Raw genomic sequence first — 23,623 nt, 5'->3', positions numbered from 1 at the left:
AAATTCAGTTAGACAGGAGGAATACATTCAAAATGGTGACTATAGTTAATAACAATGTATTATATTCTGGAAATTCACCAAAACAGATTTTAAACTACCACAAAAAATTGTAAGTATGTGAAATAATGCATATAATAATTAGCTTGATTTAGCCATTTCACTGTACATATGTATTCAAAGTACTGTGCTGTATATACTAAATATGTATGATTTTTTGTTATTTTAAAAGTAAATGAAATAAATTACTGGAAAATTCAGAATACTATTTTTTCATGAAACAGCTATAGATCCTCTTCCTGATCTTATTGATATGAGGTAGAAGCAAATAAAGTCAGGAAAATAAAACATTGTATGTGCAGCCAATTTGAATTACAATTCTGACAGTTCTGTAGTATGTCCACTTAAACATAAATTCTAAATGCTTAGTTTTCTTGGCCAGCACAGTGACTCAGGCCTATAATCCTAGCACTTTGGGAGGCCAAGGTGGGTGGATAGCTTTGAGCTCAAGAGTTTGGAACCAGACTGGCCAACACAGTGAAACTCCATCTCTACAAAAAATACAAAAATTAGCCAGGCATTGGTGGCATGCACCTGTATTCCCAGCTACATGGCAGACTAAGACTGGAGAATTGCTTGAAACCAGGAGGGAGAGGTTGCAATGAGTCAAGATTGCACCAGTGCACTCCAGCCTGGGTTGTCAAGTAAGACCTTGTCTCAGAAAATAATAGTAATAATAATAAATGCTAAGTTGTTTTAATCCTTAGTTCAGTGTTAAATACAATAATTAGTGGGTATTCTTTGGATAATTTAAAATAAGATTAAATACTGAGTATTAACCTAATGAGTGTGTGTCACTTATAACTTGATGCAGTGTCCATATATTTAAATCATGTTAGTGAATGTGTTCATTTTTGTTACTTTGTAAGTAACATTTAGTATCTTTGAGATTGTGTAAATAGGATCTGTGTGGTGGCGAGAGTTGTGTTTAGGGTACTCATGAGCTCTGCTAGTGTACCAAAACGTTTGCAGATGACAGACAATTCTAAATTGCCCACCTTCAACAACTGTCAGTGAAAATAGAAGTTAATTGTATTGTTTAAACATAATGTAGGTGAATGAGACTGCAGTAAGAGTAATAGTAGCCAAGAAATATGTCAGACTATGCAAGGTAATAGTATCTTATTTTGTTTACCAATGGGAAAGGGTAGATTCAACCTAAGATAAAATGTCTGATTATTCCACAATGTGAAAGAGGACAGTAAAAGACAAAATTCAGTGGTAAAAGAAAGCTGTAGAAGGCTCAGGAAGCAAGTTCAATTTGCCTTAGTTATATACATATATGTAATTTCAAATAATGAACCTGTAAAGAAACAATGATATGTTAAAATTTTGGCAAAGTTTGCAATGCTCAGCTTTGATGGGTTTGCTTAAAAAGAAAACACTAAGTAATTCTATCCTTGTCATTTGGCTGTTTTCCCTTTGCTCACATTACACAGCTGAGGCCCCATGACCAAAATATGCAAGTTCATCTAGACACGAAACCTGTGGAGTAGACATTTTATAATAACTGTAATAGAGCAATTTAAAAGGGATGAGGCAGTAAAGTGAGGTTAGAAGGTGATACAGCAGGGGGCCGGGCACAGTGGCTTGTGCCTGTAATCCCAGCACTTTGGGAGGCTGAGGCAGGAGGATCACTTGAGGTCAGGAGTTCAAGACCAGCCTGGCGAACATGGTGAAATCCCATCTCTACCAAAAAGAATACAAAAATTAGCTGGGCATGGTGGTGCATCTCATAGTCCCAGCTACTCAGGAGGCTGAGGCACAACAATTGTTTGAACTTAGGAGGTGGAGATTGCAGTGAGCTGAAATCACACCACTGCACTCCAGCCTAAGGGACAGAGTAAGACTCTGTTTCAAATTAAAAGAAAGGAGGAAGAGGAGGAGGGGGGGAGGGGGAGGGGGAAAAGGAGGAGAAGGAAGGGGAGAAGGAGGAAGGGGAGGAGGAGGAAGGAGAGGAGGAGGAAGGGGGAAGGGGGGAGGAGGGGGAGGGGGAAGAGGAAGAGGGGGAGAAGAAGGGGAAAAGGGGAAGGGGGAGGGGAAGGAGGAGGAGGGGAGGGGGGAGAAGGAGGGGAAGGGGAGGGAGATGGAGGAGGGGGAGGAAGAGGGGGAGGAGGAGGGGGAGGGAGGAGGAGGAGGGGGGAGGAGGAAGAGGGGGAGGGGAGGAGGGGGAGAGGAAGGGGGAGGAAGAAAGGGAAGAGGGGGAGGAGGAGGGGGGAGGGGGAGGAGGGGGAGGGGACAAGGGGGAGGAGGAGATGATGATAAGCATAGGGTAAAGGTAAGTGGCAAAGATGAAGGGAAAAGTAAATGAAAAGGAAGAAAGCCTGAAAGAAGAAGGGAAAAGGGAGGAAAAACTTCTATAGGCCAGAGATCATAAAGCAGCTGAGGAAAAAGGAAGACAGGAAAATATAAATTAAATGGTTTGAATAGCATAAGGTTGATCATAGAGAAAAAATCATGTTTCCTCAGATCTCTCTTAATATTCCAAAAATAGCTCACACAGCTGTTACCCAAGTCACGCCTCCATTAGACTCCTGTGTGTATACTCTCAAAGACTCTGCTCTCTTTGCACAGCCCTGGCAGAGACCCAATAGGAGGGCAGAATGGGGCAAGCTACAGGTTTGAGTAGGAGGACCCAGTTCAATCTTCCTTTATGAATACACCACTGCATTCTGCTAAAAATTCCCCAGTGTGAGAAACTCCTGTGAGAGAGAGAAGGAGGGAGATTTCCCTGTTCTGAGAGCCTTAAAGAAGCCTACCCTCTTGCATTTCTAAGAATTGTCTTATATAAATATTATTTAGGAATTGTGGGTCAAAGTTACAATCTTTGATTTATGAAAACTTTATGTAATTCTTTCTCTGTTTTTACAAGTATGTGTTTCCAGCTAAGTAAAATACAAAATAGGCCCAATATCAGTTTGGATAATCAATTCATTTAGGACAAAAAGCAGCTTCTGAGTCTGACCATCAGCAATGAACTTCAGTAGTCAATGAAAACACAATCACTTAGGAGCTTTTCCTGTAATTTACTAGACATCTGCGTACTTTCCTCATTGTCATCTTCATTTCTTGATTCCTGAATGTGTAGATAATAGGATTTAAAACGGGAGTGAGAACTGCATCAAAGACAGCCAGAAACTTATCCAGGTGTGTAGAGGGAGATGGCCATGTAGACGAAAATCAGAGAACCAAAGAACAAAACTACTGCACTGATGTGAGCTGAAAGTGTGGACAGAGGCTTGGATAAACCAATTGAGGAGCATTTCTGAACAGTGAGAACGATGACAACATAGGAAATGATCAGTATGAAGGCGGAGCCCAAAGAGATGAATCCACTGTTGGCTGTAACCACGAACTCCAGTCGGTAGGTGTCTGTGCAGGCAAGTTTGATGAACTGCGGAAGGTCACAGTAAAAGCTGTCCAACACATTAGGACCACAGACGGGCAAGTTTACTACAAAAACCAGTTGAGCTACGGAATGGATAAGGTCAGTCATCCAGGCAGCCACTGAGAAGAACATGCACATTCTCGGGGCTCATAATGGTCAGATAGTGGAGAGGCTTACATATGGCCACATATCTGTCAAAGGCCACGGCTATGAGCAACACCATCTCCACACCACGAACGACGTGGATGAAGAAAATCTGAGCAATGCAGCCTCCAAAGGAGATGACTTTGCGCTTTCTGAATAGGTCATAAATCATCTTGGGAGAAGTGACAGAGGAAACACCCAGGTGGATGAAGGAGAGGTTGGCCAACAGAAAATACATGGGGGAGGGCATGCGAGGGTCAGAAGACACAGTGAGCAAAATGAGAGTTTCCCATCATACTGGCCATTTAAAACATGGAGGAGAACACAAGGAGGAGAAGTCGGATCTCCCAGGAATTGGTGAGTCACAGGAACACAAACTCTGACACCACAGAGTGATTTGCCCCAACCATTGGCTTTGTTAGCAGTGGTACCTGAAGAGAATAGGACAATAGCAGAAGATGTAAGTTATAATAATCATCTTAATAAACTAGAGGGAAAGAAGTCAAAGTTATAGAAGTCTATTTCCAATTTAGCATTAAAACCAACCTAATGACCAACAGGTATATAAAATGTCTTATCACTAATCATTAAGGATATAGATTAAAATGACAATGAGATATTATTTCAGACCTGTCAGAATAGCTATTACCAAAAAGACAACAGGTAACAAGTCTTGACAAGGCTGTTACAGTGTACAATCCTTGTTCACTGTTGGTGGGAATGTAATTTGTATAGCTATTATGAAACACACTATGGAGTTTCCTCAAAAAAAAAAAAAAAAAAAAGAACTACCATATAATCTAGAAATCCCATTCTAGGTATATATTCAAAGGAATTGAAATACGTACCTCAAGGAAATATCTGTACTCCTATGTTCATCACAGCGTTATTCACAATAGCCAAGAAATAGTGTTCAATGACACATAAGTGGATGGAAAAGTGTGTGTGTGTGTGTGTGTGTGTACTATACAAACACTCTTCAGCCTTATAAAAAAATAGGGAAATTCTGTCATTTGGAAACAACATGGATGAACCTGAGGATATTATGCTAAGTGAAACAAGACAGACATAGAAAGACTAATGCTGTAAAATCTCACTTATATGTGGAATCTAAGTAAATCAAGCTCATAGAACTAGAGATTAGAATTAGCAACTGACAAGGGTTGATGAAGTGGGCAGAAAATGAGAAGTGGTGCGTTGGTACAGTGTTTCAGCTAAATAAGACATATACATTCTGGAGGTTTGTTGCGAAGCATGGTAACTTATAGTTAATAATAATGTACTTCATACTTAAAATTTCTAGAATAGATCTTCAATGTTTTCACCCCAAAGAAACGATAAGTACAGTAGATGAATATGTTAATTAGCTTGATTTAATTATTTCATATGTATACATGTATCAAAGCATCACATTGTTCATCATAAATATATATAATTTTTATTTGTTAACTACACTTTAGTAAAACTTGCAGGGAGTTGAGAGAAGAATCTAATATGCTAATAGGTGCTGAAATTGTGTTAACACAGTGTGATAACCAAGTGTGAAAGAGAAAACCTTCTCTGCTTTAATACTCCTCTACTCTCCCAAAGTAGTGGCTGTGATGTTCCTCTTGAAATACAAGACTAGTCAACATGGTTAACAGGAATTTGGTTGCAAATTCTTTTAATTTTTGCTTCAAGACTAATATAGCCTGTATCTAGTGACACGTAACTATTAACATTTTCTCAACTATTGTATCCATTTCCAAGACTACAGCCATATTCTGGCAAAACCATTCTTCCCCACTCCCCACATCTGGAAAGTATTTCAAGGTTTAAGAAATGTTTACCAGAAAACCAAACACCATGTGTTCTCACTCATAAGTGGGTGCTGAACAATGAGAACACATGGACACAGGGAGGGGAACATCACACACCAAGGCCTGTTGGGGGTGGGGGGCTAGAGGGAGGGATAGCAGGGGGTGGAAGGATTGGAGAGGGATAACATTAGGAGAAATACCTAATGTAGATGATGGGGGGATGGATGCAGCAAACCACCATTACATATATATACCTACGTAACAATCCTGCACGATCTGCACATGTACCCCAGAACTTAAAGTGTAGTAATAAAAAAGAAATGTTTGCCATAGCTGTGAGGTCTTGCTTTATATTACTAGCACTTATTTTACTATCCCTTATATTGTAGTAAACTGGGTACAACTCACCAAGTTGACCTAAGTGTCTTAAAGACAGGGATTAGTACTTATTCACATTTGGATTCTCTGAAGGAACAACAAAGTGGTCCACAGAAAAGAGAAAGTCCACGAACTGTTTGTTACTGATTTGCATTATGCTAGATATTGAAATTGAAAATGTTTAGAAACATCTCTAATAATTTGACATGACTGCAAAATCCAAGTGTTTAATTTTGTATTCTACTAAAATGTAACTAAAATAATTTGAGAAGATAATTTGAGAATCACTGCTCTAGACTATTTAGCACATAATCTGAAAAAGTTAAACTATAAAGAGTATTTTGGTACAGTGGAAAGTTTTTTGGTCAAACCTCTGTGCAAAGATTTATCACATTTTATTGTAATTTCAGTTTTATTTAGAGAAGCAACATAGCGTATTGGAAAGAATGTGGGCTTCAGGAACCAAGATTTATACAATTTTCAGCCACTTACAAGTTGGTATTGGGCAAGTTATTGAAATTTCTGAGCCTCAGTTTGTCTACCAAATTGCAATTAATAATACTAACTTTACGGGGTAAATTGTAAGGATCAAATAAAGGTTTATAATCATATATTCAAATTAACTTTTATATACATAAATACAACAAAGTCACCCCGTCCTTCTGTTCCCAATATTCAACAAACTCAATATCTTTTATATTTGCTTTTAGAATGCTTTCTCACTTGCCCTGATCCCTTAAAAGAGTTTTATGTATAAGTATTTTCTAAATCCTTCTTCATTCTACCTACAGTTCAAAGATACAATTAATACAGACACTGTAATTCTAAATCATATAAGAGACCAGGAAAACTAAATCAAGCTCCTGGTGGTTTATATATTATTTTATTTTTAAATTTTTCACATCACCTTTTTAAATGACATTACATTGAAATTTACTAAGCTTTGGTTCTACTGGTCTCCGTATCTTTTATTTCTAATAAAGTGTTTATGAGACTCTTCTATCTTGCAAACTTGACAAATTCCTAAGAAATGTGCTTCCCTTGTTATGGAAATTGATCAGTTTATACCCATCTCTTTTGAAAAGAAAATTGAGAGAAAAATATAACCTATGTTTTTCTATTTTCATGTGTCATTTTTTCTTGTCTGTTGACCGCAGGACAAAGGATGAGAATCATTCATATAATCATTGGGAAGAGAGTGATTAATTGCAACCTATGCTCAATTTAAAATATTGCAAAATCAGACTTTTTCTAATGTCTGTCACCTTTCCCTAGGTACAATATCCTAGCTCAAAGCCAATGCCAGTTAACTTCTTCCAATATGCCAACAACCTTTTTCACAATTATTCTCTTGTGTTATTCCTTATCCTGGACCCTATCTACTTTGCTTTAGAATAACACTCATGCACTTTAGAATATGACTCATGTGGATGGTAATTCCAACAACAGAACCTTGTCTGAAACTAAAGCCAATATTCCTGTTGTTAAATTTATTTGCATCCTCCACTTTACCTGTATAGAGACAACATGTTCTGGCACTCTGAGAGTTGCCTGTGTTCTTCTCACACAAAGTGCCATATAATATCCTGCCATAAGAAATTTAAAGCTAATTACATATACCTCAAGAGGAAAGTGACCAAGTGATAATGCAAAAACATGATAGTTTAAAGGAGCTTATGGGTCATGGGCTTTGCCACTAGAGAACTATTTGCTTTGACTAGTGCAACCAAAAGATAGAAAAGTTGGTAAGATGACACTAGAGAAAAAGAGTGTTTTTTCTAGTGTTATTAAACAAAACATTCTGTTTTTAATATATTTGTTCTATTTTGTTGGCAATAGTGATAATTATAATTAATTCCTGAAAATAAATGTTAACTCAAAAAATTAACTCTATTTTATTATCTCCAGAAAAGCCACTGTGCCAAATATTTAGAACAGTTTAAATGGTAGAAGAATGTATGTAACACTGTATTTTTATATCGTATCCAGAGTACTTATGGATATGTGCCAAGATTTAGCTGTACAGAAATTCATTCCAATGTTTAGAGGTTAACAGTAAATGAAACAACAACATCCATCAGTTGATGATAGATTTTAAAAAGTATGCTATATCCATACAATCAAATTCTCTAAAGTCACTGTAAAGTAAGATTGTAATCTATACAGTTAAAGACAACTACAACACACCATTGAGTGAAACAGTAGACAGCAATACAGCACATACTACACTGCTGTGCATGTAAATACATACAGCTGAACAAATAGACAAACTTTTTGCAGTAAGTACTTCTGACAATGAGATTGTTGTGCAAGAAAACAAGGTATTTTTACCTTCAATTTTGTACACTTGTGTTAATCAGGATCCTGCCAGGACAAGAGATGGCACACTCAGGTAACTGAAGAAGAGCTGAATAAAGGCACTAAACTGGGTGGAGAAGGGTTAAGAGTGAAACTGGATAGACAAATGGAAGCTGTGCTATTATTCTCTGAATCTATTCTTTTTTTTTTTTTTTTTTATCCAGGGGACAAACAGAGCGGGCAAATAATATCAGGGCAGAAGAAAATTGACAAAATAGAAGAAATAAGTTGTTATGTCTTTGCAGAGTAATCTAAATCCTAAATGGTAGCCTCTGCCAGTGTCTTTCATATGAATTAGTTAGTGGGAAAGGAGGGAAAGCAAAAGTTAATTAATATAAAACATTGCTGTTGAAATCTTCTTTCCTGTAGCTCACCATGAGGACTATTTTGATAACAGCCATTTCATTGCTCTGTTAGATGAGCAGATTCTGGGTGGTGCAGTACGTGACAGGGCCAGTAGATCTAACGGTCATGTGCTAACTCTCATACCTCCATATCTTTAATGTGGTATAATATAACATCTTGTGGAATTACTTGTCTATGTGTTAATTACTCTGTAATTTTTAGAAAAATGATTGCTTAGGCCCCTAAAGGTTTGTGTTGTAATTATCCAACTGGTGATTGCTGTAAAACTCATGTTTTCTCTTTTCACCGCCAATTTTTCTACTACCTGGTTATTCCAGGAGTATGGCCCAAGAAGTAGGGCTGTTTGCCCAAAGTGTGGATCTTTTGCAGAAAAATCTTTCCTAGATTTGCACCTTAATCAAAGATGGCAGACTTTCATTTCTTTCAGCATATGGGTTGTAGTAGTATTCCTGGTTATAGCCTATGCTTCCTCCAGAAATGGAAGAAATCTACCAGGTATAGTTCTTTCTTATTAGTGATAGAAGGTGCAAGATGTGATAATTTTTCTTTGATTAAAGAACAAACCTGGAGGCATCACATTATGGGACTTCAAATTACATTACGAGGCAGTAGTTACCAAAACAGTACAGTGCTTGTATAAAACCAGGCATATAGACCAATGAAACTGAATAAAGAACCCAGAAATGAAGTCAAATACATACAGCCAACTGATCTTTTGACAAAGCATACAAAAACATAAATTAGGGAGTAGACACCTTATTCAATAAATGGTGCTGAGAAAACTCGTAAGCCACATGTAGATGAACAAAACTGGATCCATGTCTCTCACCTTATATAAAAATCAACTCCAGGTGAACCAAAGACTAAAATATGAGACCTGAAGCTATAAAAATTCTAGAAGACAACATCAGAAAAACTCTTCTAGATATCAGCCTAGGCAAAGAATTCATGACTCAGACCTCAAAATCTAATGCAACAAGAACAAAATTGGACCTAATTAAACTAAAAAGCTTCTGCACAGCAATAATAATAATAATAATCAGAGAAAACTGACAACCTACAGAATGGGAGAAAGTACTTGCAATCTATGCATCCAACAAAGGACTAGTATCTAAAATCTACAAGGAACTCAAATGAGCAAGAAAAACAAAACCCACAAATAATCCCATCAAAAAGTGGGCAAAGCACATGAATAGACATTTCTCCAAAAAAAAAAAAAGATATACAAATGGCCAACAAATATATGAAAAAATGCTCAACACTACTAATCATCAGGGAAATGAAAATCAAAACCATGAGACACCACCTTACTCCTGCAAAAATGGCCATTATTAAAAAGTCAGAAAACAAAAGATGTTGGCATGGATGTGGAGGAAAGGGAACACTTGTACACGCTGGTGGGAACGTAAATCAGTACAATCTCTATGGAAAACAGTATGGAGATTCCTTGCTAAAAGTAGATGTAACATTTGATCCAGCAATCCTATTACTGTGTATCTACCCAAAGGAAAATAAGTCATTATATGAGAAAGACAATTGCACACATAAATTTATAGCAGCACAGTTTGTAATTTCAAAGACGTAGAAAACCAACCTAAGTTCCCATCGACTAACGAGTGGATAAGGAAAATATATACCATGGAATACTACCTCAGCCATTAAAAGGAATGAAATTATGTCTTTTGCAGCAACTTGGATGAAGCTAGAGGCCATTATTCCAAGTGAAGTAACACAGGAGTGGAAAACCAAAATCTCTAAGTTCTCACTTATAAGTGGGAGCTAAGCTGTGAGTAAACAAAGTCAGACAGAGTGATATAACAGACTTTAGAGAATCAGAAGTGGGAGAGTGGGAGGGAGGCTAGGGGTAAAAAAAAAGCACACATTAGGTACAATGCACACTACTCAGGTGATGGGTGCACAACTATCTCAGAATTTACCACTATATGATTCATCCATGTAACAACAACAACAACAACAAAAACACACTTGTACCACAAAAACTACTGAAATGAAAAATTTTTAAAGAAGGAAAAAACATTTTCCTTTGCTTTGAAAAGGACTTCCTAGCATGGACTGGACCACTGAACTGTCAAAATTTTAATTATGTGACAATCTCATGGTTCTCTATAGAGTTTATTCCTTTTCTTGAGAGCACATGTGTACTAATAAAGTAATGCTTGCCAATTCTTCATCTGGTTTGACAGCATAGTATTATTAATAGACCATTAAGACTATCTATAAAATGTCCAAATGGTCAAGGCCTCTTCAGGCTATATTATGACAAAGAGTAACACAACAAATGTATACGATGTCCATTCCAAGTGAATGCTAACTGTTCCTAATTCTCCTTTCTGAAAAAGATGGAAAAGGAAAGATCAATGATCACATACTATATACCCATGTCTATATTAATCTGCTCTAGCAAGGATAACACCTTTGGCAAAGCAGCTGCAATTTAAACTACTGCTGGGATAAGTTCACAATAGTCCATTGGCATTCTCCATGAAGTGACTAGCTTTTATAGGTGATACACTGGTGAATTAAATGGAGATAGAATGGGAACTACTTCTGTATCTTTGGGGTATTTTTTATCCTACATAATGCAGTATAATTTTTGAAATACTGTTTTAGGTTGAGTGTGGTAGCTCACTACTGTAATCCCCGCACTTTGGGAGGCCAAGGCAGGTGGATCACTTGGGGCCAGGGGTTCAAGACCAGCCTCACCAACATGGTGAAACCCTGTCTCCAATAAAAATACAAAAATTAGCTGGGCGTGGTGATATGCACCTGTAATTCCAGCTACTGGTGGGGTAGGGGTGTGGGGCTGAGGCAGGAGAATTGCTTGAACACAGGAGGTGGAGGTTGCAAGTCGTGCCCTTGCACTCCAGCCTGGGCAACAGAGTGAGACCCTGTCTCAAAAAAAAAAATACTATTTTATACTGAGGGATAAGACAGTTTCAGTAACCTCCTTACCATAATAGCTGTAACCCACAGGACAAGGAAAAAGTGTGGAGTTGTACCAACTACCAAGTATACCTTTTCCAATTATTCATTCAGGAAGTGATGTAATAGTCACTGGGAGGTTGTCATTTGGTGAACCCAACATGCACCTGATCTGAACTAGGACTCCACATACTACTCACCTTCCAAATGCCTTCACTCAAAAGAGCAGGGACGACTCTTCAGGAATCTGGGAGTAAATGTTAACTCTGTGTCCAACAGTCCTTTAAATACTGTGATATTCCTTTTTCCTGGTGTTTGTGCAAATAAATGGTCATAGATATGTTTGAGCAAAGTACTGGGAGATCATTACCATGTGTGTGAGCACTTAAAGTTGTTGCACAGTCCTCCCTTGTATCATTTATTAAAGCAACCATGGTGATGCTATATCCTCCCAGTCCCTCCCAGAAAGGTAGGGTTAGGAGTTATTTAATATCTTTTGGAGACTTTAGACATTTTCTTCTATATCAGAGAAATTCTGGCATTTCAACTTCCCTGATTTTAGTGACAGCCTACAATGAAACAGCTGAATGGGTATACATATACAATAAATTTTTGAAAATTAATTGACCCCACAAATGCTGGGTTTAGTGGTGATGGGGTCACCCAGTGGAGGGTCCACAAATAGGGATTGCTTTTAAGTAAAAGAGCTATTTTGATACATTTTAATTCCAGAGACACATTACACTGCACAGGTTATGAGAACAAACTCTGAATTCAAACTGGCAGACTTTGAATCAAGAGTTACTACTTCATAACCTTGAGGATATTTAGCAACTTTGTGCCTCAGACACCTCCTCTCTAAAATGGGGATGAGAGAATCTGCTTCATAAGATTCAAATAAAGCACTTAGAAAAGTACCTGGACCATTAGAAGCGCTATATGAGTAACATCAGTTGTCAGCTCCCCTAGGACACAAATGCTGAAAGATAATCAGAGCGTCATTACCTCATGATGGAAACGCCAATTAATAGTTTTGTTTCTATATTTTAGTAACAATGTTAGATTAAAAGCCACAGAATTTTGGGGTAAAGAATTTTCATACATAATTTATAAATATTTTAATTTTTGCTGAAATATTTGAAGTTTATCCTTCTAAAAAAGAGGCATAAATATCTTAGTGTAACTTACGTAATTCACCAATCACATTTTTGTTTCCCAAAAAAAGAAACATCATCAACTATAAGTAATGGAATGAACTTCAAACCTATAAAATAGAATTTAATCAAGGGTCTCTGTGAATACTACCACAGACAAAAGAACACTGTTACAAGTTCAAGCATTTTTTCGTAATTAGAGGAATGATTTTAAAATTCAGCTTTGGTAGGACTTGAACAAGGAAATGTATGGTGGTGGTAGACATTAGAGGAGGATTCAGAAATGATAAAGTACTAAATGCTGATGATTTACTGGTAGGAAGGAATACAAATGATGGTTATAAAGCTCTCTTTTTAAATAGACTCAAAATTAGGCCTACAGGAAAAGCTGGAAGATTGGAATATGAGCATCAAATAAAAAACACAATTAATATGAAAGAGAAAAGGCACTGAACTAGCAACCAGAGTTATGGTTTCTGGTACCTGGCTCTTTTTGATGACTTCCAGCTGTGTGCCTTTGGGCAAACTAGTCACTGCTCAATTCTTAGATTTTAGGATGTGTAATTTCAGGAGATTAGAACAAACAGTGTTGGTAATCCACACTAACTTTAAATTTGAATATTTTAAATATAGGACTAACAATTTTCCAGATGGCCAGACAGAAAAGCCTGATGAGGAGGTAAAATATATAGACACTGGAGCAATAGAAAGCAAACACTTTAGGAACAAAAATAATTAAAATAGAGAGTGTTAGGTACTAAACAGGCCAGGCACAGTGGCTTATGCCTGTAATACCAGCATCTTTGGTGGCTGAGGGAGGTGGATCACTTGAGGTCAGGAGTTCAAGACCAGCCTGGCCAACATGGTGAAACTCCATCTCTACTAAAAATACAAAAATTAGCCAGTCATTATGATGGGCACCTGTAATCCCAGCCCTCAGAAAACTGAGGCAGGAGAATTGCTTGAATCCTTGAAACAGAGAGCAGAGATTGCCGTGAACCGAAATTGTGCCATTGCCCTCTAGCCTGGGCAACATAGCGAGACTCTGTCTCCAAAAAAAAAAAAAAAAAAAAAAAGAGAGAGATGGGAAAGAGAGATAGTAAACAGATTAATTGAATGTGTAGTTAGTCTATCAATAGAATAGTCTAATAGAAAAAAAAGATGTAGTATTGTTATTTGTTCAATTACATGGCACTCTCCTAGAACAAGGTCTTTCAAAGTAGGTTACAAAAGATGTAAGATTTAATATTTAGCACTTTGATGCACAGTGTGCCAAATAACATCACTTTGGTGAAATTGTTACCATAATTTAATAGATTTTCAGGCATATAATATGGCCTGAGTCTTTTTCAGTATTTGTCTGAAATTGCATAGTATCTTTTAAGCAACCGGCATGAGAAATAATCCTTAGTTACACATCTTCATAGCCAACCCATTTACAAAATCTTTGTAAAATGCACAAGACGACTGCAGAGTCTCCTCATTGCCACTTTCATGTCCTTGTTCCTGAATGTGTAGATGACTGGATTCAGAAAAGGAGTAATAAATGCATCAAAAATAGCAAGATATTTATCCAGGTGTGATGTGGGAGAAGGCCATGTGTAGAAAAACATCAGTGGTCCGAAGAACAAGATGACCACAGTGACGTGAGCTGACAGGGTGGAGATGGCCTTAGATAAACCACCAGAAGAATGTTTCCAAACAGTGAACAGGATGAAGATGTAGGAAATTACCAGCAAGACAAAGGAGCCCACAGAAATGAGTCCGCTATTGACAGTGACCATGAATTCCAGTTCTTGGGTGTTTGTGCAGGCAAGTCTGAGGAGCCGAGGGAGGTCACAGTAAAAACTGTCGAAGATATTAGGGCCACAGAAAGGTAAATCTACCACAAAAACTAACTGGACCAGTGAGTGAATAAGGCCAATGATCAAGGAAGTGGCTAAAAAGTTCAGACATGTTCTTGGGCTCATGACAGTTAGGTAGTGAAGAGGTTTACATATGGCCACGTATCTGTCAAAGGCCATGGCTATGAGCAGCACCATCTCAGTGCCCCCAACAGCATGGCTAAAGAAGATCTGAGTAATACATCCACAAAAGGAGATGGCTTTGTGCTTCTTGAAAATATCACAAATCATCTTAGGGGCTGTAATTGAGCAAAATGCCATATCAATGACTGAGAGGTTAGCCAGGAGGAAATACATGGGGGAGTGCAGATGAGCATCCATGGTTACAGTGAACACAATGACAAGGTTTCCCATCATGCTTGCAAAATAGAACAACAAAGAGAAAACAAAAAGTAGAAGCTGAATCTCCCATGAGTTGGTCAGTCCCATGAACACAAATTCTGATACTACAGAGTGATTCATTACATTCATTGCCTCAGACTCCGGGATCAGTTTTCATTTACTTACCTAAAGGAAGAAAGAAAATGAGAAAGAATTACCTAGGCAGGTATTCATGTTCAACAAAGCCTCCAGCCATGAAAATAAGTATTATATTAACATCTCACATACCCAAATAATCCTCATCACATGCATGCTGGACTTCTACTTAAAGGGGTCAGCTGGCTGCTATTTGGCATTTCAAAACTACTACTAAATTACTTCCATCCTTGGACCTATTTCTCCTCTGCTTTTAGATAAATAGTTTTTATTTGATCCTTCCCAGGATGTTCTATTTGGGTGAGATATAAGGACACCTTTAATATTTTCACTATGATTTTTTATGAATGGATATGATTTCAGCCAGTCATGTGAGCTACTTAACAATTACTCGTGCACAGAATACAGCTTTCAAAGTCTCTGTTCTGTTATTTATATTGCTTGATTAGATTTTAGAAGTGTCCATTCTTTTTTAAAATTTCAAAATTTCTCCTATTCTATTCTCCAATACACAAAATCTAATTTTCAAAATCCTAGCCAAATTATCTCTTACGTGTTAAATCTTCCCAATCTGCCCAAGTTTCTGTATTCTCATTGCACCATTAACATTTATTGTTCTCTGCTTCTTACAGTTATGTAAATGTCCATTTTTCCAATTAAAATGTAGACTCTTGGGTATAGAAGCCTTGACTAATCCATAAGAGTAGCTCCCACCACCATTACAATCACCAATTTTGACCAACATAATCAGGCACATAATAAGTGTATCACACTTGTTGAATGAAGGCATAAATCAAAGGGACTGAAGAATGACACTGGAGTCAGGAGAGTACATCCTAATTCAGCAAGGTTTTTATTAATAGTATATTAACAGCTTGCCAATCAGAAATTATCACAGTATCCCTATTTCAATCCTGTACTTATTTAACTAAGGAACATTTACATAAGATATCATAAAAATAAATATGGGGTCTTATTATTCATTTTAAATAGTCAATAAAAGGCTTCTAATATGGTTCAAAACAGAAGAAACCATTTTATAAGTGATTTTTTAATCTCGATATTTATGTAAAATATATGATCTGAAACAAATAATCTCCTCTACTGTAGATATACACACCCAGTGGATATCCTAAGACAAAAACCATGCCACATAAAGGCAGTCTCTTTATCAAAATACACTTGGAGTGAATAAAAGTGACAGAAATAAAACATTGAGTGAAAAGAGCCAGACGACAGTGTCTATATCTGCACTCTGAAAGATGATGATGATTGAGTAAAGGAGATTAAGTCCAGAAAATAAACTAAAGAATGGTGGCCAGCTCCCGGCATGGGGAGGTGTGACAATATTGCAGTTATTTAAGGATGAAGAACTGCCAGAAATAAACCATTAGAGTTTCACTGTTCAATGGAGTGTTTCTGATTTAGTCCAACATTTACATCTCATAAATAATTCATAAAGGAAGAAATATAGGGAGTGATCTGCTCAGCCTCACAAAGGCAATTGGTGGGAATATGTATAATGGGACCAAGAACTTTTGACTCCCATTCAAAGTTTTTTTACAGTAAATACTTGTTACATTAGTTTACTATTGCTGTTGTAACAAGCTACTACAAATCTAGTGGCTTACAACACACATACACACTGGTTATATTCTTACTGTTCTAAAGGGAAGAAGCCTAAAATGAGTTTTCAGAGCTAAAATCAAGGTGTCAACAGAGCTGCATTCCTCCTGGAGGTTCTGGAAAGTAATTCATTTCCTTGCCCTTTCTAGCTTCTAGAGGATGCCTACATTCCTTGGCGCATGACTTTCTGCCTCTTAAAAGTGCATCACTCCAACCTGTACTTCTGTCATCATATCTCCTCTCTGACTCTTTCTCTTATAAGGACCCTTGTAATTACATTGGAAAGGTCTCGATAATCCAAGTAAATCAAGATTCTTAAATTAATCTACCTGTACCTTTTTGCCAGATCTAGGAACTAGGACATAAACATTTTTGAAAGCCATTATTCTATACAACACAGGGTTTTTTGTTTTTTACTGTGAACAAGTGTTTTAGGGGAAAAAGGAAAATCTTAAAACAAAGCAATGACTCTGACAGAGGGATTTCCAGCAGCCTGTCAGGAAGGTGGAAGAGATATTGAGGTCACAGGGAGAGATAGGACATCCTGATTAGTGACTTCTGACTTCAGTTACATGTAGGACCAAGCATGGACCACTAATGACTATCAATGATAAGAAAACAATGATCACTAGTCAAGCAATGTGTTCTTAGAAAAATAGCTATGCTAGGTATACAATTAACTCCTAAATGGTTCTCTGATTTTTGTTCATTAATTCAAAAAAGTATCTTGAGTGCTCAGGATTCCAGACACGATTCCAGAGGTTGAGACTATACCATTGACAAGAATTCTTGGTTTTGTGGAACCCATATTCACCAAAGTAAATGCAATTTTGGTGTCACATACAGATTTTCATTCCACAGAAAGCCTAAGAACATTTGAAGAAAGTCTATAATTTATCAACTACCTGGGAGTCTCAACCACTCTGTTTATTTCTAATTCAATTTCTACTTTCAGGAGGTCTCAGTTTTCTGACTTCCTCCTTTATCTGAATTCTTACAACTATAACTTCTATTGCACTATTTAATTTTCCAGTGGGTTTTATCCAATAAATATGCATTAGTCTTTATCTCCACACATACACAGATAAATACAGATAAAAGACGTGGGGTCAGGTTTCACATACCATGATTCTTTGTACTGACTGTAAAGCAACTCAAAAACAATGCTGGGAAGATTTTTTGGCTTATTCACTCATTCATTCAACAAGTATATATGCTATGTCTATCAAGTGCCTAACAATATGCTATACCTTAGAGATGATATAAAGGTGAAAAAATCATTAATTATGTCAAATAAATTAAGAAATTGAACATAAATGAGAATCTAAGGTTATCAGAACAATTTGAAGAGTTGTACAAACCATTCTATGGTTTACATCTAAATTCTAATGACCTGAACTATAAACTAACCAACACGTGTCTAGAAATGGGCAACAAAAACAAAAATAAATCCTTTCTGATCACTAAGAGAAAAAATTTCCTTCTAGCAAAAATGCTATTAAGACTTCCAGGAAGTAGGAATAAGAATATGCTATGAACTGCAAATATATGTGGTACTTCCTCCAAACTGAAATTTGAATAGTAAAACCTGACAACTCAGAATAGCAAAAGAAATAATGGTAAACTTCACTTTTAATGAATTTACAAGGAAAAGAACAAAACTAAAAGATGATTTCTTACGTCATTCAAAAAATATGAGATTCTGTGTAAAGTTTACTCAAAGACAGAGCCTACACACTAATTTAAAATTAAATACATTTTTAAAATCAGAAAGGAAATAGATGAGAAAAAAGAAAAGGGGAAATTGAATTACTGAATTCAACAGGAGATCAAGATGGTTCATTAAGTGGAAAATTATGATAAAGCGGAAGAGATGGCAGAGTAGGAGTTTGTCAAGATGTGCAATATTAAAAGCTCCAGTGCCCCAAAATATTTCCTTTTAGCACTAGAGTTGCTTTCTTTCGGGTTAACATACTTCAGCATTGGAGTTGCTTTCTTTCGGCTTAACATACTGAGGTCCCTGGTTGCTTATGTGGCTACATGAAGGATACTCCACTAAGCTGTGGCAGACAAACAAAAAATTACCAGCTGGCTTTCCTTAGTGGAGATCTTATGCATGCAAGACATGAGAGTTTTAATAATAAAGCAATAAGTGATCCATTTTTAAGTTGAGTCATTACCCAAGAGGGATGACAAAGGATGGGTTGCTTCAGGAGAGAGTAAGAACAGAAAGGCTGGGTAGGAGAGTAACAGTGACAGGTATGAAAGTTAGAACTGAGTAAAGGAAGAAATTGAGCTAAATGCAAAATTTTCCTACTTCACAATCCCTTATAAAGCAAAGATGAGAAAATAATACAAAGAGCAAATAGCAGATCTAAAAACTTACTCAGCTCTTGTTTTCTTGTCTTTACATTTTTTGAGTATTTATTCATCTTTGGGTCGCCAAATAGCTTCCAGGATGACTGGCTGGGTTATAAGTGCTTGATTGTTTTGATGCATCTCAGACCCTCCATTTCCTAAGATCATTGCCATTAGGAGATACTCTCTTTTGAGTTTCCTAGTTCTTGCCTGGCTACTGCTTTCAATACTTATAGTGACACAAATTATAATCATCATCTATTTATATTACTTAAACAACTGTGGTAATGTGACAAATACAGATACTCTAGCATTTGGTGGAATCATTTAAATTTAAATTCACCTACATGAAATTGCATGGGATTGGAATTGGGCAACTTCTTAGATTTATAATCGCTGCATTTTAAAATTTTGAAAATAAAAGGTATTCATTATTCTCATTTAATAAACCTGAGCTAGAAAAAATCTGAAAATATGATCTGAACCAGTTCCTATATATATATATTATATATATTAATATATAATATGTATTTTATATAAATATATTAATATATAATATGTATTTTATATATATCATATTAATATATAATATGTATTTTATATATATCATATTAATATATAATATGTATTTTATATATATCATATTAATATATAATATGTATTTTATATATATTATAATATATAATATGTATTTTATATATATTATATTAATATATAATATTTTATATAAATATATATTATATTAATATATAATATGTATTTTATATAAATATATATTATATATATGTATTATATATTATACATATATAAGGCACTGGTTATATAATATATATATATTATATATATTATGTATATTATATATATATTATATAACCAGTTCCTTATATATATATATGGTTATATTATATAACCAGTGCCTTATATATATAATATATATAATATAATATATATATTATATAATCAGTTCCTATATATAGATAGATATCTATAGATATCTACAGATATCTATAGATATATAAAGTTGCATTTTTAGGTTTTGGGGTACATGCAAAGAACATGCAGGATTGTTGCATAGGTACATACATGGCAATGTGGTTTGCTGCCTTCCTCCCCATCACCTGTATCTGGCCTTTCTTTTATTTACCCATCCAGGAAAGGTCAGTTTTTCAGGTTTAAAAATATATTTCTTAGCTATTATGAAAAGGTGTCTTGCCATTTTTTTTTTGAGACAGATTCTCACTCTGTCACCTAGGCTGGAGTGCAGTGGCCCAATCTCAATTCACTGCAACCTCAGCCTCCCAGGTTTGAGCAATTCTCCATCCTCAGCCTCCCGAGTAGCTGGTATTACAGTCATTCACCACCACATCCAGCTAATTTTTGTATTTTTAATAGGGAAGAGGTTTCGCCATGTTGACCAGGCTGATCCCTAACTCTTGGACTCAACTAATCTATCCACCTCCACCTCCCAAAGTGCTGGGATTACATGTGTAAGCCACTGTGCCTGGCTGTGTCCTGCTTTTCATTAACATAAAAGTCCAAATGTTCTTTTACAAAAAGGAAATCTCTCATCCTTTTAATTAAGCTTATAACCACTTAATTCATCCTCTGTGGATATAAAGGTGTCAGCTACTCTGTAAGATAAGTGCTTAATATCTTTGATGTTAGTAAAAGCAAATAAAGATCACTCATCTGTACCTTCTAGTTTTATTCACCTCAATTTCTTTAGTCTTCTTCAAAGGATCCGTCTTCTATCCCTTTATCTTTGTCACTCTTGTCTAATCACTCAACTTCACTACCTAAACTTTTCATTGTATAGACCTAAAAAACTATCATAAATGTTTTGAAAACATAACAAGTATAGGAGGATTTATTGCAGCCATTGTTAAACTCTACACATTTAGTTTCTTACTCTTTTCCCTCCATTCTTCAATCAATTAATTTTAACAGACACTACATTTTTTTTTTCATTCAGGATGAGTTAGAACTCTAGGTGTTTTTCTTCCAAGTAAGTTTTCAGTTACTCTTTCATCATCTTGATTCCATGAAACTGGGATTTTATTTTTTTAAAACTTCACTTATGACTAGTAACCAATGAATTTTCTCCTTTCTATATCTTGGGTCTTCTCTAGAAATAGAAGTAAAGCAAACAACAAGCTTGTTAGGAAAACAACAAGCATGTTTGTCTTCCTTTTCAGGGCTAATAGACTTCCCCAAAGGTCTCTGGGTACCATAAACAACTTTACGTGCATCTTAGTTCTGCCCTGAACCAAGCCACAGTGCAGACTCCAGACTCTGTAGTGTTCTCTGTTGCACCTTTGGATCTCCAAGTCATTTCTAAGTTTTAGTTAAAAACTAAGGTTAATTCTTGTTCTCCATATCCATAATTCATATTTACTCTTGCTGTGATCATTTTCCCACCACAACCATGTTTCTTTCTGCCCCAGGCTAGCAGACTATTACCTGAGTCTTTCTTGCAGCTGAAGTTTATCTAGTTTATCTTGCTCCTATTGTGAATTTCATGCCATCCTCCCCTTATAGCTATTTAAAGACTATTATCTCAAGCACACACATACTTAAAATATTTATATAAGTGGAAAAAATGGCTAATTAATCGCACTGGAGGACAGTGACCAAATAAAGCTATAGTGACCTGGGATTGCAACTCTAAAGTCAATGAGCCAAGAAATTGCCTCCTAAAAATATATTCAAAGCAACAAAGGAGAAATGTTGATAATGAGTCACAGGAGGGAGGGATGACTCTGGAACCTTTAAGAAAAATAAATCTCTACAACTTTGTATTTTTCTGGATTATTTTTCTAAGTTTTATTTTAAGGTCAGGGCACATGTGCAGATTTGTTACATAGGTAAATGTGTGTCATGTGGGTTTGTTGTGCAGATTTAATCGCCCAGGTATTAAGCCTAGTACTCATTAGTTATTTTTCCTGACCCTCTTCCTCCTCCCACCCCCCTCCACCCTCCAATAAGCTCCAGTATGTGTTGTTTCCCTCTATGTCTCCATGTGTTATCATTTAGCTCACACTTAGAAGTGAGAACATGTGGTTTTTGGTTTTCTATTCCTGAGTTAATTTGCTAAAGATAATGGCCTCCAGCTCCATCCATGTCCCTGAAGAGGACACAATCTTTGACAATTTAAATCCTATCATGATAAATAAAAGTGTCTCTAGATAATCTAATAATATCCATTTTCCAAGAGATTCATAAAAATCATACAGAATCCTTATAAATACCGATTTCATCTATACATGAATAAACTAAGCAAGTAAAAGAGTAAAAAATGTTTTTAATATTTCATGTGACTTTTACGAGTTATAAATTTAATATATTGTACCAAGCACTTTGAAGATATAGGCTTTATCTAATTCAGATTTTTTTTTCAAAGCAACTTTTCCAGTTTCCTGTAACCAAAGAAGCTTAACTTATATTCATTGACTTTAATAAAAGAATTCAGTTGTTGAAGTAATTCTATTATTTTTACTGTGTCTGTCATTAGGAAGCAGGAAAAATATGAATAAGGGTTGATTTCAAAATATTAAGAGGAAGCAACAGAACTTGTGTGGTTTTACAACCTTCAGTGTAATCATATGTCTCTGTCCCTGGTGCTTAATGATTGGTTTATAGCAAGCGTTTATCAATTGACCAACAAGCAATGATCATTGGCTTACAACAAGCACTCTTGTTTTATTTGCTTATCCCCTTTAATTTCCATTCCCCATTCCCAAACCCTTTCTCTCAAAGACCACCATTCTGGTGTTTTTAAGTGTATCTTACCATTTTGTGTGTTATTATGAAACATGTAGGATTGTTTGTATGTGTATACATATAAAATAGTATTCTACATCTAATTCTATTTATTTTTTTCCACTTAGTACATGTTGCTATATGTTCATCTAGTATATCACTTCTAAATACTGCAGAGCATTCCATGGTGGCTATGCACCACTTTCTGTCTTTGAGTACTCAGATCACCCCCAAGTTTTTCAGGGTTGCTGATTGGATTATGTAAGTATTGGACCTTGCTTTTAATTTCTCCAACCCTCACATACCAATATTGTTAATATTTACCTAGAAGACACCAGTGTAATACCAGTTGTTAAAAATTTTAAATACTTGCACATTGGTTAGAATATAGCCACTGTCACAAGGCTTTTGAGGTTCCATTTGCTTCCAAGTTGCTTCCCCAGAACTCCTTATGAATCAGCTACTAAAAGTTAATTCTTGGAACAGCAGGAATCTCCAGGATCTTGTTCCAACTCTGTGACCAGCATCTGTTCGTATCAATGCAGTTTTTAATATTTTGAAGATTATACCTTCCCTATACTAAAACCAACACTGCCATGGACACCCTCTACATTGTATCCCTGAAGATCAGCAATGACAATGATCATATCTTTTAAAGAATTATGAGGCATCAGCCCTTTGAACTAGTCAGCATTATTTTATTAATCACTATTTCATGGCATAGAAAAAATACAGATAAAGCAAACGACTGATCTAAATTAATATTTCTCACCCTGTAAATAATATCCAAGAGGGAGGCACAAAGACCATGTTCTTCTCCATAGTCCTGAACCCTAGGCTTTGGGTTTAAAGAGCAGTCATTAATTCATCCATGTTGCTATGCTAGCAATTACTTCTCCTTTGCTTATTACA

The 23,623-nt window shown here is 36.0% G+C and overlaps 1 protein-coding gene and 1 pseudogene across 1 annotated transcript; both read right to left on the bottom strand.

Moving 5' to 3' along the window:
* Nucleotides 1–3,063: 3,063 nt before the first annotated feature.
* On the bottom strand, nt 3,064–3,999 carry LOC105729598 (olfactory receptor 4F3/4F16/4F29-like; annotated as a pseudogene).
* Nucleotides 4,000–12,976: 8,977 nt separating this feature from the next.
* Nucleotides 12,977–21,480, bottom strand: LOC105729602 (olfactory receptor 4F15). Its single transcript, XM_012470498.2, has 2 exons — nt 21,413–21,480; nt 12,977–14,998 (listed from the first exon to the last, which is right to left on the bottom strand). The coding sequence occupies exon 2, from the start codon at nt 14,960–14,962 to the stop codon at nt 14,024–14,026; it is 939 nt and encodes a 312-aa protein (XP_012325921.1). The 5' UTR covers nt 14,963–14,998; nt 21,413–21,480; the 3' UTR covers nt 12,977–14,023.
* Between the last annotated feature and the right edge of the window lie 2,143 nt (nt 21,481–23,623).

Source organism: Aotus nancymaae, unplaced genomic scaffold (genome assembly GCF_030222135.1).
Source record: "Aotus nancymaae isolate 86718 unplaced genomic scaffold, 86718_ANA_hifiasm-v0.15.2.pri h1tg000011l, whole genome shotgun sequence".
Classification (NCBI taxonomy): domain Eukaryota; kingdom Metazoa; phylum Chordata; class Mammalia; order Primates; family Aotidae; genus Aotus; species Aotus nancymaae.
The sequence above is the reverse complement of the archived record's forward strand: the minus strand, read 5'-3'. Positions and strand labels throughout refer to the sequence as shown.